Genomic DNA, 15,791 nt, shown 5'->3' with positions numbered 1-15,791 from the left:
TTTGGAGAGAAGGGTTGAAAATGTGGCTGCAATTGTAATCTAGGCAAATATATTGAATAACAAGACGGCCAATATGACATACAAGAAAATAGTTAACTTTGGGCTGACAATAAAGATGTGGAGGACTTTGTGAAATTCCATGATAAGTTCTTACGGACAACAAAGACCATTTGCAATAAGATGGTATGAAGAGGGAGCAAGTAAATAAACATACAAATGGGATTAAAAGGTTCAGTGAAGGAAACAAGATTCTTTGAGCTCCAATTGCATAACAGAAAAGAGCCAACAAGAGAGTGAAAGAGAAAAAGAATGCAAGTTATGATAATACAGGGGAGGAAGAACTTTGCAAAAACTTTACAAGAACATTGCAAAAACAAAAAGTTGTTTACCGGGAAGAAAGTATAGCAAAGAAAGGTTAATGAACCAAAAGATTAAAAAAAAATTAAGTAAATATACATATGTTCTCTAAAATGTTGCAAACATGAGTCACTGAAGTGAGTATTTTGAAAATTTTCTGAATGGTGAAGATAGAAACGAGACAGAGTAGAATTATGCATAAGTGGTGTAAGTGAACGTTCAAGCTGTAAGGAGGGTAGTTAAGAAGCTAAAGAAAGGAAAGACACCAGGAGCTGAGGGGGTTACAAGAAAGATTCTGTAGTATAGTGGTGAAAGTGTGACTGAATGGCTGGCCAAAGCTTGTAAGATATGCCTTTCTGTCTCTTCTTTCTTTAAATCTTTAACTGAAAACTTTAATGGACAATCAACACACTATACACCCAAGAGGGCTCCAAAGGGAAATCAGCCTGCTGAGGGGGACATGTTACAGGAAAAGGTGATAAACAAATGAATATGAAAAAATAAAAAATAAAACTGATACAGCTGAATTCAGGAAACATCCGCAGAGACCAGTGATGAATTTGCTCCTAGCTTAAACATTTGTAGATAAAAAAATTCCACAACAGCACTAGGGAAACTATTTCGCATATTAGTTGTAACCAAAATAAAACTGGCAAACTGAGTAGTATGAAAGCTGATACTACAAAAGGCACACTGTTTGCAGCAGCAGCCTGGCTTGTGGTGCAAGCAAAAACAGCTAGGTCAGGTAAAGAAGAATGCAGAGGATGCATGCCATTGTAGTACATTTTATGCAAAACATAATGAACTCACTTTACATCTATACCACAACTCACCATTAAGAGTTGACAAAATAAACTTGACTGATTACATAACTCTATCCAAGAGTTTCAGATGAAAGTCAACACTTAAGAATCCCACTAAAGAACAGCACTCCAAAACAAGGAAGAAGATAAGGGTTAACACACTTATATATACTGTACTAGATTCATCCCAAAACATTTGAAAACATTTCTGCAAGATACCAACTTTTTGAAAAACAGAGGATGCAATACTGCATATATGCTTCCCAAAAATCAATATCTTAGCAAAAGATAAGCCTAAAGTCTTAACAATTAAAACAATATCATTTAAATGCAAATCAGGATGCAAAGGCAAAAGTATTCTGGATTGATTAACTATCATACTTTGAGTTTTATAAGGGTTAAGCATCATGGCCCAAAGCCAACTCCATTCCTGAATAGGTACCAGATCTCTATTCAAGGATTCTGCAACAACAGAACTCAAGTACAGAGAAGGAAAAACAGCTAGAAGAGCAGCAGCATCGATGCATGCAATCAGTTTGTTCCCCATACCTTGTCACACATCACAAGTATAGACAATAAATCAAATAGGTCCAAGACCAATCTGTTGAGGAACTCCTGAAATGACTAAAGCTACTATACTGGCAGTCAACACAGACCCTTTGGTTCCTGCCTATTAAAGGTTCATTTGATATTTTAATAAAAGCGCCACCAATTCCCAGTAATCTTAGCTTATAGATAAGCACGTCTTGATTCACATAGTCAAAGGCTTCACCAAAATCTAAAGTGATCTTGTGTGTCACTGCACCTTCATCAAGAACGCTCTCCCAGATAGCAGATATTGACAAGAATGTGTCACAAGCATTAAGGCCTTTACAAAACTCAAACTGTAATGCTGGTAGGAGGGAGGTTCTTATCTTCAACAAGCTTACAAAGATGCTTAGAGAGAATCTTCTCAAAAAACTTATATAAACCAGGGGCTCTATTCAGAGGTGCAGAATCCCTATGAATAAAGACAATCAAATTTGTTACTCTTTTCATCCCAAAACTAAACTTACTATGTGAAGGATATAATGAGCCAGCCTTCTTTCGTGGTGCAGTTCTATTAGATATATCTTATTGCCATGGTGGCTATAGAGAAACTTCTGGGGAAAATATTACATCGTAAATAATTGGTGGTACACTAATAAAATGGTCTGTACCTGACATAAGGTTACATAATAACTAACATAGCCTCCGCCCCCAAACAAAGTACCATTGCGAAACATGATTACATACTACAAACTTGGATGATGGGATGTAAGAGAAAATGGAAAGAGAACGAAAAAAACTGGCAACCCTCACTTCGGCAGAGAAAGGAAAAAATTCATTTAGGCAGTCATCGTAAAACAGGAAGCATACACAAATATGAACATACACAAGCAAGTTATGTAAGCAAGTATGCAACAGAGATAATACTACACAAGCATGAACATGCAAAAGTTTACTATGGACAGTCTTCCATTTACACTGGTCATCTGGAGGTTCAGGAGCTCCCTTGTCTATGCTGGGGTTAAGGATGGGTGGGGCTGGGCAATGGAAATGGAGCTGGGACTTCATTGGACACTAGCAGGGCTGCTGACAGGTCTGAGTGCAGATGTTAATTTCAAATGGTAACTATTCCCTCTGGTCATTTTGCCACTGCTATCTATCTTAATGAGGTATTGTCGATAGGGGATACGATTCTATTGCGTTACCAGACCAACCACATCATTTAGTAACAGTGTCCTCTATCAAAACCTGGTTGCCTGCTTGCACATGTGGCAACTACTTTGCATGTAAGTCGTACAATTCTTCACTTATTAGCACTGATGTTGTTATTGCTTTTTCCCTGTCTCTTACTTTCACTGCTTTGTGGCCTTCTGGTAGATAATACTACTTTGACATCAGAACTGAGTTTCATAGCTACATTCCTAGTGTCAGCTGTGCTGGGGATTTTTTGATCATCTCAAAGTGGGGTAATTCTGTACTGCATTAGTGCCTTTGCAGTTGTGTCAGTGTCACGGCTCCTGTCACCCTTTGCACTGTCCCTTATCAAGTGTTTTGCTTGATTGTACTGCAGCTTCTGCATGCCTGTTAGACTACAGGTAGTGGGCAGGTGAGGTGCAAAGTATCACACCCCATCTTCTGTAAAAGTCATGCATCTGTGCGCTTACCAAATTCATACATCATCTATGGATATCTCTTCCAGGGTTCCCACTGACAAAACATTCACCTTAGTACAGGAATTATTTTTGATGAGGTCACACCACTAGGAAAATATGATAGCTCTAGCCAGCATGTACTAAATCTATCATCATACACCAAATAAAACTTACTGTCTACTTGGAAAATATGACATTTTTATAATAAAAAAGTTTTATATACTTACCAAGTAATTACATAGCTATTAGTTTCATTTATTCGCAGTAGCTTAAATTCAAATTTTGCGGTCGTGACACCTATGTTGTGTAGGTGACTAGTCTCGCCCCCTAACGAGATAGTTAGGAACGACTTAGCAGAGAATCCTCAGTCTGTTTATGCCTATGTCCATCAGAGGGAAGGAGGGGAGCTCCGATCAAGTAATTACTTGGTAAGTATATATAAAACTTAATTCTATTATAAAAATGTCATTTTTATATAAGTAACTTACCAAGTAATTACATAGCTGAATCCCACATTGACAGGAAGTGGGAAACATGGACATATTCTACTCTAAAACTTAAGTCATGTAATGAATTAGAAATAGAAAGTTACTAGCACTGAAAACAATGCTTGTCATTCCTTGTTAGTTAAGAGAGCCTGCAGTATAAACTTCCTCTGGTTTGGTGCTCAACTTAACCTGTAGTGGCACGGCAGTAAAGCCGAGGGTTGCCTCTACTAAAGAGAGAGCTTTGTAGCGGAGGAGTACTCCGATCACTACCAAAGCATCAGTGGAAGTTATGCAGTCAAGGAATTATCCGATGGCTAGCAGAACTTTAAAGGTGCCCTTGCACTGGGCGCAGTACCATAATAAAAACAACCAGATTATGTTGTCACCTACACTGAAGTAAGACCCAAACCCATCCACTAAGTGCCGGGTGCTCCAGGTACATTGTATCCCGACTGGCTCCCCAAATTTCGACACTTCACTACAAGGTGAATAGGCAGTAGGAGAAAATCCTACGCTTCCTTCCATGATACCGTGCCAGTAACTAAAAATTGCAAGGAACTGCCAAATTTTTACAACACTGTTGAGCCATCATACAGACAAATCTCAACTCCTAAAAACCATTATTTTAGAATTTTGAAGATATAGTATATCATTATCAGCCCTGTAGTGAACGCACTGTTTACATGTTACTACGCTACTCGATATATATGGAAGCGAATGCAAAGTTTACTTTACCACATTACTTTGCAACACTTTACATTATTACATTACTCATTGTAGCGAATGCAGAGTTTACTTTATCACGTTACTCGGCAACACTTTACATTATTACATTACTTGTCGCACAGGTGAGTAAAACCAAAGACGTAATTTCACTACTGTAGCGTCAAAAAAAAACCAGTTCAGTAGCAATCGTAAATATCAGTTTGGCAACAAACCAATGTTTACAATATATTACGCCATTCGGCAAAGTAGTTAAACAATTAACTGCAATTTTCACTGTAAAAGTGAAAAATTGATATACCAGACTCCATTTAGTAACAACAAAAGGAACAATCTCATCCTGAAAGTTTATGGCTGAAGCTACTCGACTTTCATCTCGAACACCGAATTCCAATTAAATTACTGGCAAAAAAAGAAAAGCTGCTGCCGACACTTGATGTTAACACCAGGCATCGCAGAAACAGACTGAGGATTCTCTGCTAAGTCGTTCCTAACTATTTCGTTAGGGGGCAAGACTAGTCACCTACACCGAACATCGGTGTTGCTACCGAGAAATTTGAATTTAAGCTACTGCAAATATATGAAACTAATAGCTATGTAATTACTTGGTAAGTTACTTGTATAAAAATCTGCAACTACTATTTGGGATGTATACTCTAAAGGTTGTGGGGGTATAAAAAGTACTTGCTGTTGGGAGGGTGAGTGCAAAAGTACTTGCTGTTGGGAGGGTGAGTGCAATCTGCAGGCTGTACAGTTTGACAATAGGAATTTTATGTCTGCCTCCACACTGGGCTTGTCACATCCTTTGTAACACTGAATCCATTCCTTGATGGCTGGAGTGGAGGCTTTTGGCAACCTTCTCCTGTAGGTTTCTAAGAACCACCAGATACATATTTCCTCCATCAAATGCACAAACCTCTAGACCTCTAAGGAGGCCGAGTCTTTCCCTTACCTGAAAATATGCTTTCAACAGAGGTTCCACAAAGTTCCTGCTTGCCATAACAGCTGATGCTTTATCTCCTCATTGGCTGCCTTCTTTACATCCTGATTGTTGAGAACTATGACATTATCTTCACTGATGGGTGATGATGCAATCATTCTAGCAGACATTGCTGTCTCAGTGTCTTCTGTTTCCACTAGGTCTATGACATCTTCTGTTGCTGTCAGACTTGTGTAATGAGATACCGTGTCTGCAGTTGCAGTTCTTTTAAAGGCGATGTATCTTACTGTCAACTTGAATTGCAAAATTTTTCTTTTAATGTAAAGAACCAAGGGTTCTAAATGCATTTCAATTCACTATCACTGAATTACTTCACTAAGGGGTGATGGTTTGTCACTGAGGTTAGATTTGGGATTCAAAACAAAAATAATCATTCCTTTTTTGGCAAAAAACTACTGCCACTGCTTCACCTTCAATTGGGGCATAACTGCTGTCTTCACTGGCAAGATATCTGCTACCACATAATACTAACTTCCAATTTTCAGAGCAGTAAAAAGGAACCTCTTGAGATACACACATGGACAATACTGCTGTAATATTACAAGATCTATCCCCTCTTTGTTCAAGTCAGTTTACACAACAGCCAGGTATGACTTATCATAATAATTCAAACCCTCAGTCATCAGTTTACAGAGAGCTACCTGTGCCTGTTCAAACTTTATTTTTAACATATCTTCCCAATATACATGCTCACTCTCTCCTTTCTATAGCAAATTTCGAAATGGAAGGATAATAAGAGCTGTGGCAACAAATGGCACTAACTGACTTACAAAACAAAGAGCAAATATCAGATGAATTGGGGTGATTTGGCATGGTAAATTTCTTTACAGCAGCTAGCATGTTCTCAGAAGGTAGGTACTTCTCCCATGAACTACACCCAACAAAAGCAACATCTTAAAAAAAAAAAAAAAAAAAAAAGGAATTTATTTGGTAATACTGTTACTTTCACAAATCTCTAGTAATTCAGACGCATGCCAAAACACTTACACATTAGAATCATACAATAACATAATGTCTACACATCTGATACCTTCCCCAAGTGGTACTGAATGTCATAAGTTTCTGCTCTCCTGACTTCATGAAATCCCCAGTAGGTGTCCACTCGTCTTTGAATAGGCACAATCAGCATCATGATGTCTCTCTCCTTTGCAATGGGCACTTAGTTTCTAAGGGTTTCACCCTTTTTACCCACCACTACCATCCAGGCCCACCACTCCATGACCTCTCCTGCAAGAATTGGCCACAATACTCGTATGCCTGCCTCTACATCCTCATCAATTTTCCTTTCAACCTCCTCCACCCAGTGTTTTGGAACAGGAATGGTTGTGTGACAAGCATAAAGTATAGCATATGGCAATAAATTAATATGATATGGTTTGCCAGTCATCAGAGGAAAAGGTTCGTTGCTCCACGGGTAGTTCTGGTGGCTTCTTATATGTTTATTATTGCAGAATTCACACTTTTGCCTAAGCTCATGACTCTGTCTGGACCCTTCATCTTTCTGCATCTTGCATGTAGTTTTTACTGCTGCATCCTTGGATGGTGCTGCGCCACATTCACACACATCAAAATTCACACTCTGCCCATACAATATTGTATATATTGGTGGTTTATATCATACTCTTCTGTTTCCTCATATAACTCACATTTAACCATAACTTTTCTGATTGGACCATTCTTCTCGAAATTCTGTAAAATACCTTGTTGCAATTTCACACTGCATGACCCACTTACTGATTTGTGTAGCGAGATACCATCGCTTAGATCAGAGTTGCAATTAGGACACTGGAAGGCACAATCTACAGATTCTTGCTGGCATTGATGAATGCACTCTTTTGCTGATTCCTCTGCTCCTTGTATCAAATGGAAAAACTTGTCCCAGATTACCGCTTTATGCACAGTCTTCACAGCAATTTACAATATTAAATGAAAGTCATCTTGATCCAAAAAGCACCACCTCCATGGGGAGAACTTAGTCAATGACCCTTCAGTTTTTTCTTCACATTTTCATCAACTGTTCCAAACAGTTTTATCCAGTTCTCCATCAAGCTCCTTCATCTGCAAAAAGGCACATGTTGACATAATGTGTATAAGTTTCTCAGGGGCAACGGACTTCCTGTGTCCCTGACTACCAATGCTACTGCTGCAAAGCTAGTTCCATTGGTGCCTTCAGGAGTGCTGCATCTGGGATGGCTCAACCTCGATGACCTGGGGGTAGTCCCAGACATTACCCTAGCAAATTTGCTCACCTTCAAGGTTCTTCAGTGGTCACTTGCCACGTAAGATATAAAGGGGCAGCATTCTTTCGCTGTGTAGTTTTATTAGATATATTTTAATGCCATGCTGGCTACAGAGACTGCCTGTACAGAGTGCAAGACAGGCAAATGTCTACCAAAATATAGGCAGGAAAATATTACATATTGCATAATTAATGGGATGCCAATAAAATGGTACTGTGATTTTCCTTTAATCCCATCTTATATTACTCAGCATAAATTGTGGGGCAAAAACTTTAAGGATTATAAGATTAATCATTTACAGAACTGGATAATGCATTGCTTTCAGCAATACTGTAGTAAGCTACTACAGTACGAAAATGTCGTCTTTTCTCTCTCCTCTCACCCCCTTCCTCCAGGGACAGCAGAGTTGTTGTAATATTTTTATGTTTCTCTTATATATAAAATAACCCAGTGTCACCTAACATTCCTCATTAATTGACAGAATAAACTATTAATGTTATTTTTCAGGTTACTTGCTACTATTAACTATTAATGTTATTTTTCAGGTTAGTTGCTTGCATCAATAAACCAAGACTTTTTGTATCTTGGGCCTCCTCACTGATGAAGTCCCAAAGTAAGCACATGACATCTGCACAGGATTTTTGGAAAATATATTGATTTATTGGTATTCGTGCAGGAATAACTAACATGATTAGTACAGAAATAAGATAGTGCAGGAAGATCACATGGAAATAATTATATTAACATCACTGAACAGCATTAGTATTCTTCATTACTATAATTTTATGCTCTTGGAGCTTTATCACTTACAAATCAGAACTACAGAAATTGAAGGGAAACCAGAGTTCATATTACTGGGGAAACGGGAAATACTCCACTCATGGAAGTATCCATGATCTATACAAAATCTACGTTGATATCTAAGTTACAGAAGAAAGAAACGTCAATACCTCAAAGAGTTTGTTTTTTTTAACTACTACACAGTGAACAGCTCAGACTCAGATCCATTACTGAAGCTTTCCTTCTTCTTTACTTATTATCAGTTATGCTAACACCAGTGCCTGCATTCTAGGAGGTTACACACATCATTTTATTTAAATGAGTTCATGGGATTCAGTGACTAATTAACATCTACCTAACTGACATCTCTAAATTCAAACAATCTTTAATAAATTATAGATTTTATGGACTAATGAAACCAAATTACAGGTAGTCCCCGGTTATCGGCGGCAGTTCCGTTCTGAGGGTGCGATGATTAACTGAAAATCGCCGCTAACCGAAAATTGGCGAATTTCGGCGATTTTCGGGGCTTATCGGCACCGAAAAGCGCCAATTTTCGGTTATCGGCGCCTCTGTTAGGCACGTATCGGCGACAATACCCAATTATCGGCGCCGATAAACGGAAATCGGCGATTTTCGTCGCTAGACAAGCTACATAAAACCGGATCGCCGTTAGCCGGGAACTGCCTAATTCGTTACAACAGATCAACCCATCATTAAATTATGCCACTCTTCAAATGAAAAAGAACTTCATGTTAAAGTGATTCTATCTTGCCTCGGAATTGGTCATATAAGTTTGACCCTTTGGTGTTTAATGATTAACCCAAAAATTCCATTTCCTATAAGCATTTGCTTATAAGAATAGATTATGAGGAGATGGATGAAAAATTGCCTAAGGTTACAATCACTTTAGTTTCTACATTTCTTTCAGCAATTCTCAACCAATCCTCGATGTTTTTCAAATTATAAATCTGTTTTTTGCTTTCAGGAGAAAATATAAAGCACCAGACGTGAAACGGTAAGGGATGAAAGTGCATGCAGGAAACTCACAAGAAATGGAGATCTTCAAGATAAATAAGGCCCTTTTGCCTTTCAAGGTCCATTATTTTTTCAAGAATGGAGGTAAATTTAATCTATTTATTCGCATCACAACTTTGGCAATACAGTAGTAGTATAACTATTAATGCTATAGCATTCTCTCTTTTTTTTTTGTAGAACTGACATCAGATGGGGTTGAAATTCTTAAATTTCATAGAAAAACACGAAGTCTTTTCCTTTGGAGGGACTGGAGGTCATCAGTTTTAGGATATCTGTGCAGGTTATTTCAATGACATACAAAATCAGATGGTAAATTGGTATTGATGGATCTAGCTAATTACAGTGAATTGTCATAACTTAGTGATTAGTGCCTTTAATTACTCTTTACCCTAACAAACTTAATTTCATAGTCAATGGACAAAAGCGTTGAAGGTATTATCAAATAAAGATTTGTAAAGGTACCATAGATATCGATGCATATCATAATTAACAGCATCCTTCAGGGTCTTTAGTTATGAGTGTGCTTATATATGATATGCATTGTTTACAGCAACACTGAAAATAACACTGTTTTTTCCCTTTAGGATCTGCATTTCTCTCCTTTTTAGCTCCCATGGCCAATCAGCGTGGTATTTCAGCCAGAGGGGTAGGGATCATATGGACAGCCCATACAATTGTAAGCTCACTGAGTAATGTCCTCTTTGGCTCATTAGCTGATGCTTATAAGATGCACCGACTACTGCTTATTGGAATATGTGGTCTCTTGACATCTTCTTACACCATGTTCTTCTTCCTCCCAGCAATACCACAACCCACGGCTCCAGCAGTTGAAACTTCTCTCTCTGTTCAGTGCCTCTCAAATGTTACCTCACCTCGGCTGTGCTTTAGCAAGCTTCACAACCATAATCTAAGTTCATTTCTCTCTTGTGTTGATGGTCAAGTAGAGCTACAAAGCTCCAGAGAGGAATCATGGGAATTCGAGTGTTTTTCTGAGGGTCAAAAGAAAGTGGGTATACATATTGAGAGGGAACATTTATTTTTCAAAAATAATTCTGAACTTGGCAAAAATCTAAGTGAGAAATGCATTACAGTTACCGAGAATGACATCACTGGCTTATCATATGATGATTATGAAACAGCCTGTGATAAAGATATTTACCTTCAGTGCAAAAATGACTGTAGAAGACTGGAAGATGAACCTATCTATGTGTCAGAGTTATTAGCCACAACTGAATTCTGGCTGAATGCCATTTGTATAATTTTCATCTATGTAAGTATCGATGCCTCCTCTTCACTGGTTGATACCATGTGTTTCGTTGTCCTTGGGAAGGATCGCCATATGTATGGAAGAACCAGAATGTTTGGAGCTCTCGGCTGGGGCGTAATGGGTGCGATTATGGGAGGCCTCGTTAACCTCGTCTCCAAAAACCAGCCTGACATCAATTACACACCAGCAATGATCATTACGGCGGTATTCCTACTCTTTAATCTTATATACACCGCTACTATCAGAGTTAACGTTCCTGGGAAGCAAGGCACAAATCCACATGGCATAAAGCTGTCCTTTCCGTTTGTTTCACTGCTGGTAAGTTGTCGTTATCATCAGGTTCTTACTACTACTCACCTAGTTATGTTATGCAAACACAGAATGGATGAACTGAATGTATAATTAATTCGTCCCATAACAGATGAATGAATCCCCTTTGTAATCAACTGCAACTAGAAAACTACTTGAGGCAACATTCTTCTGAAAGTCTTGCCGAGGTGAGATACACTTTGCTTCAGAAATCGTAATTGTTTGTGACTTTGGTGACATTGGAAATTAATGTTTTCTCATGATACAAAAATACAGAGAGGAACAGTACAAAGAAATGGACATCTAAGAGTTTTCCTTAGCAATGTCACCATAGATGACTTTTATTAGATAGTCATCTTAATTTTGAGCAATGCTGTAACATGAACTGGTCAGGATTATTAAGGAAAAGTACCATGAAGTTATATAACAATGGTGCATTTAACTTCAAGAAACTAATAAGTACTGAAAAATTCTTATGACTGGTAGAAAAAACGTCAATAATTTCCTGTAAATACTTTTGAGATCATGTACAGTATTTCATGTTTTAAAATCTGTGATTAATGTCCCTTTTAAAATTCAAAGAAAGTAAGAAAGCAAGTATATAATACTATATTTTGGGTGCATATGCATAAATAATACACTCACAATGACAGATGTGCTTACAAGAAGTGTAGCATATAAGGAAATGGACAAAAACTGCTAAGATTACAGGCACTGCAGTGACTAGAGTATAAAGGGAGTACAAAAAATTCAGAAATGGGGCAAAGAATTAAGGAGAAATGAGAGAAGGTACTGAGGATAGGTAAAGGAGATAAAAGCTGGAGGTAGTATCGTGATGGAACGAGAGATTTAGTGAAAACAAAAGAGACATAATTTGAGGAGCGATTACATGCCGGAGTAGAAGATCATATTCGATCATACAAGAAAGTGAGAGAGAGCATTTTTCACAATTTGTTGAAGGTTAAGAATAGGAGAGAGGCAGATCTGTATGATGTAAGAGTGAAAGGGGATTAAGGCGACCTGAGATTTTTTTTTTTAAGGTACTAGGTAGGATGTGAGGAGAGCAGTTAGGAGGTTGAAGAACGAAAAGGTGTTGAGGTCCATGGATTACAAGGGTGATGCTTCTGTGAGGTTGTGAAAATGTGATTAAGGTGTTGATCAAACTTTTTAAGGTATGCTGGATGGCAGGAAGGTTCTGAGTTGTTAACTTTGTATAACAATTCAGGTGACAGAGGTAACTTCAAAAATTACAGTTGAATCACTACTCTCTGAAAGGTGAATGGTAGGATACTGAGTGTGCTGTTCATGGTTTACTTAGGAAACAGTTGTTTACGAAGTTCTAGAATAACAGAAACAAGTCACGTGGCGTAAATGATATGCTAGATTTGACAGAGATGCACTGTGGAGGGTGCTCAGGATGTCTGGTGTAGACGGTAATTTTTTACGAAGGAATAAAATTTTTTGCAAGGGAAGCGATATGTTAAAATCTGCACACAAGACAGTGACAGATTTTGGCATAAAAGTAGGTTTTAGGTAAAGATATATCTACGGCTATTAGATATTCTTACGGAGAGATTAATACAAGAAATCAGGAAAGTACATCACGTGTAGGTACAATTGTGTGATAATAAATAATCCTACATTCAACAGTGGAATAGCTGATGACTGGAGATAATAGAATGGTGGTTGGGGCTAGAAAAGACAAAATGCAGAACATAGTGAAAAAGTTGGAAAGTGATTGAAAGAGGAGAAAGTTCACAGAAAATATGAGTAACAGGGTTTTAAATTTAAATGGAAACGAGTGATACTATGCAATAAGTGTTAATATAATTGATGGAGAAACAGAAGGGATTTAATTCGTTTTGGTAACTGGGACTAAAATTGACGGTACATGTAAAGGTGAAATGAGAGAAGAGGTGTTACAGAATAGGTGAAGCAAGGAAAAGTGTAGGCAAAAGACCTGAAAGAGAAGAGGAGTATCTATGGAGGCCAAAGTCTGAGTGGACAAAGGGATTATAGTGTCAGTTTTCCTTTGTGGAATGAAGTTGGGATGATAAATATAAAAGGGAAAAAATGTTGTGGATGTTGAGATGAAATTTACTTCTTGCCTAGAATAAACAATTAGAATGACTAGAAGGATAATAAATGTGGATTATGTGAACAAGTGAGAAAAGGTTAGCATAGGTGAAAAGATGAATCAGTGTTTTGTAAAGGTTTGGTCATGTGTAGAACATGGTAGACTTTCGATGAAAAAACTTAAGGGTGGAATACCAGAAGTAAAGTGGACGGGAGGACCTAAAGTGGTAGATAGATGGTATGAACAGACACTGGAACAGGTCTTAACATCCTGAAGGCGAAGGAGTACTTGCAAAATTGTTGGTGCAGTGTTATATACATACATATATATTACACACACACACACACATATATATATATATATATATATATATATATATATATATATATATATATATATATATATATATATATATATATATATATATATATATATATATATTGTGTGTAATGTCTTTTTTAAAGCATAATATAAGAAACAAAGAAATTTTAATACGCCACTATACTTCTGCCAATACACATCGGCCCTCATCACGATGGAATATGGGCTGCTCATGGTTAATATAGTACTCTTTGTCTAAGTAACAGTGAGAACAGATTTCTTCTGTTCTCAAGGTTACTTAGGAAATGAGTTCGATATCCACTGAAAACAACTCCCCCGCTACTCAACCCTAAGTATGTTATCGCGAGAGCTATCAGCAAAGCCGGTGCCGTATATCTTTAAAGCCATGAGTATAAAAACAAATGGGATTTTACCAGTAAAATAAAACTCTTGCACGTGGAGGGCATTGAGAACGTGACCAGTGACATCCATCGAACATACAAGCCCTAATGCCCATCAAAATCGAACACACTGAATCTGGAGTTTACAAAGTTCCTCGTGGTGATTGTGAGCAAGTTTCTGTAGGACAAACTGGACATTCGCTAATACAGAGATTAGCAAAACACAAGATTTTCGGTGATTTTTGTCCACTTTTGAGAGTTTGGACATCGCATTAACTGGAGTGAGTCTTCTTTAAAATTCAAAAGTGCCTTTCAATACGGGAGAAATATTCTGGAATCAACCATAACAAGCAAAGTAGATAACATGAATTTATTGGAAGGGCATTGGAAGGCAAACTTCGTGGACAAAATATTCCTTCTTAAAAAGATAATCTAGCCAGACCAACAACCATACAACCATCGCTAAATAAATCCCAGGTCAACTCTGTAATCCAGGCTCCAGGGTGCATAATTTTAATCCATCTCCAATCAGTAACAGCACACAAGATATCTCCCGGAGGAAAACCAATCCGGACTGAAGTGCTTCAAACACCCAAACCGGTTTAATGTAAACACTCTGTGACCTCATACAATTACTGCCTTTTTAACACCTCATTTTCCACTGAGACGAGGGCCGATGTCCATTGGCCGAAATATAGTAGCCAATAAGTCTGATTCTCTTATGGGCTTTTTTAAGAAAAATATTAAACTGTTACATTACTGAAAGCAAAATACATACATACATATACATCTTATATTATATATATATATATATATATATATATATATATATATATATATATATATATATATATATATATATATATATATATAATTATATATATATATATATATATATATATATATATATATATATAATTTTATAAATATATAATTATATATATACATATATATATTATATATCTGAAGGATTGTATGCTGATAGTCAATATGCATATAGGAAGCAGTTAGGTACCTACGATGCTCTTTTAGATTTGACTTGCCATATGCAAGAGAACCTTGATAAGATTTAAGTGTTGCTTTCGATTTAGTAAATCACGAGACACTTACTCACAAACTTGAGAATCTTAAAGTGAGTGAAAATGTTTTAGGATTACTTTTACTTCAAGACTTCCTTACACTCGCTTACAGGTAGGTAACCGCGAGTTGCTGTTGATGGGATGTTTAGCAAACCACGACCTATTGTTTCTGGAGTTCCACAGGGTAATGCTCTTGGTCCGCTGTTATTTTTAGTGTATACAAGTGATATGGTTGTTGCCTGGAAAACAATATTGTTCAGTATACCGATGATGCAACACTTGTGGGTGTAGTAAAATCTCCACTTATGGGAAAAGAAGCTGGCCCTATTCTCAGTCGTGACATGGAGCGGATTAGTGAATGGTGAGTAAACGAAAACACTTTTGAGTAGCAGATGTCATACTGATTTTCGTTCCCATCCTCCCCTTCAGGTAGACAGGAATCTGCTGAATGAGTCTGAAGATTTAACTACCCTTGGTGTAACTTTTGATTGACATCTTAGTTTTGAAAAAACATCTCATGAAAGTGTCAGCAAATGCTCATGGCAGTTAGGTATGTACATAAGGCCTCCTATATCGATAGCAGTGATAAAATCAATGCAACCTGCTTTAGGTCGTTTGTCCTTCCTTTACTAGAATACTCTTCTCCGGTGTGGATGTCTGCTGCTGCCAGAGATTTATCTGTTTTAGATAGTGATTCGTGGTGGTAGGTTTCTGTTCCTAACATTAGC

General features: G+C 37.5%; 2 protein-coding genes across 2 annotated transcripts in view; one reads left to right on the top strand and one right to left on the bottom strand.

Moving 5' to 3' along the window:
- Gycalpha99B (guanylate cyclase 1 soluble subunit alpha 2) overlaps positions 1-15,791 on the bottom strand; it is a 1,063,824-nt gene that overhangs the window by 1,010,243 nt on the left and 37,790 nt on the right. The window lies entirely within an intron of this gene.
- The window catches only part of LOC136835274 (major facilitator superfamily domain-containing protein 6-like), a 42,986-nt gene that overhangs the window by 20,247 nt on the left and 6,948 nt on the right, over positions 1-15,791 (top strand). The window contains exons 2-3 of the mRNA XM_067098557.1: positions 9,560-9,693; positions 10,194-11,194. Of these exons, the coding sequence (XP_066954658.1) occupies positions 9,597-9,693; positions 10,194-11,194 (1,098 nt within the window). The 5' untranslated portion in view covers positions 9,560-9,596. The remainder of the gene's footprint in view (positions 1-9,559; positions 9,694-10,193; positions 11,195-15,791) is intronic.

This window comes from Macrobrachium rosenbergii, chromosome 55 (assembly GCF_040412425.1).
Source record: "Macrobrachium rosenbergii isolate ZJJX-2024 chromosome 55, ASM4041242v1, whole genome shotgun sequence".
In the NCBI taxonomy this organism is placed as follows: Eukaryota; Metazoa; Arthropoda; class Malacostraca; order Decapoda; family Palaemonidae; genus Macrobrachium; species Macrobrachium rosenbergii.
The sequence above is the reverse complement of the archived record's forward strand: the minus strand, read 5'-3'. Positions and strand labels throughout refer to the sequence as shown.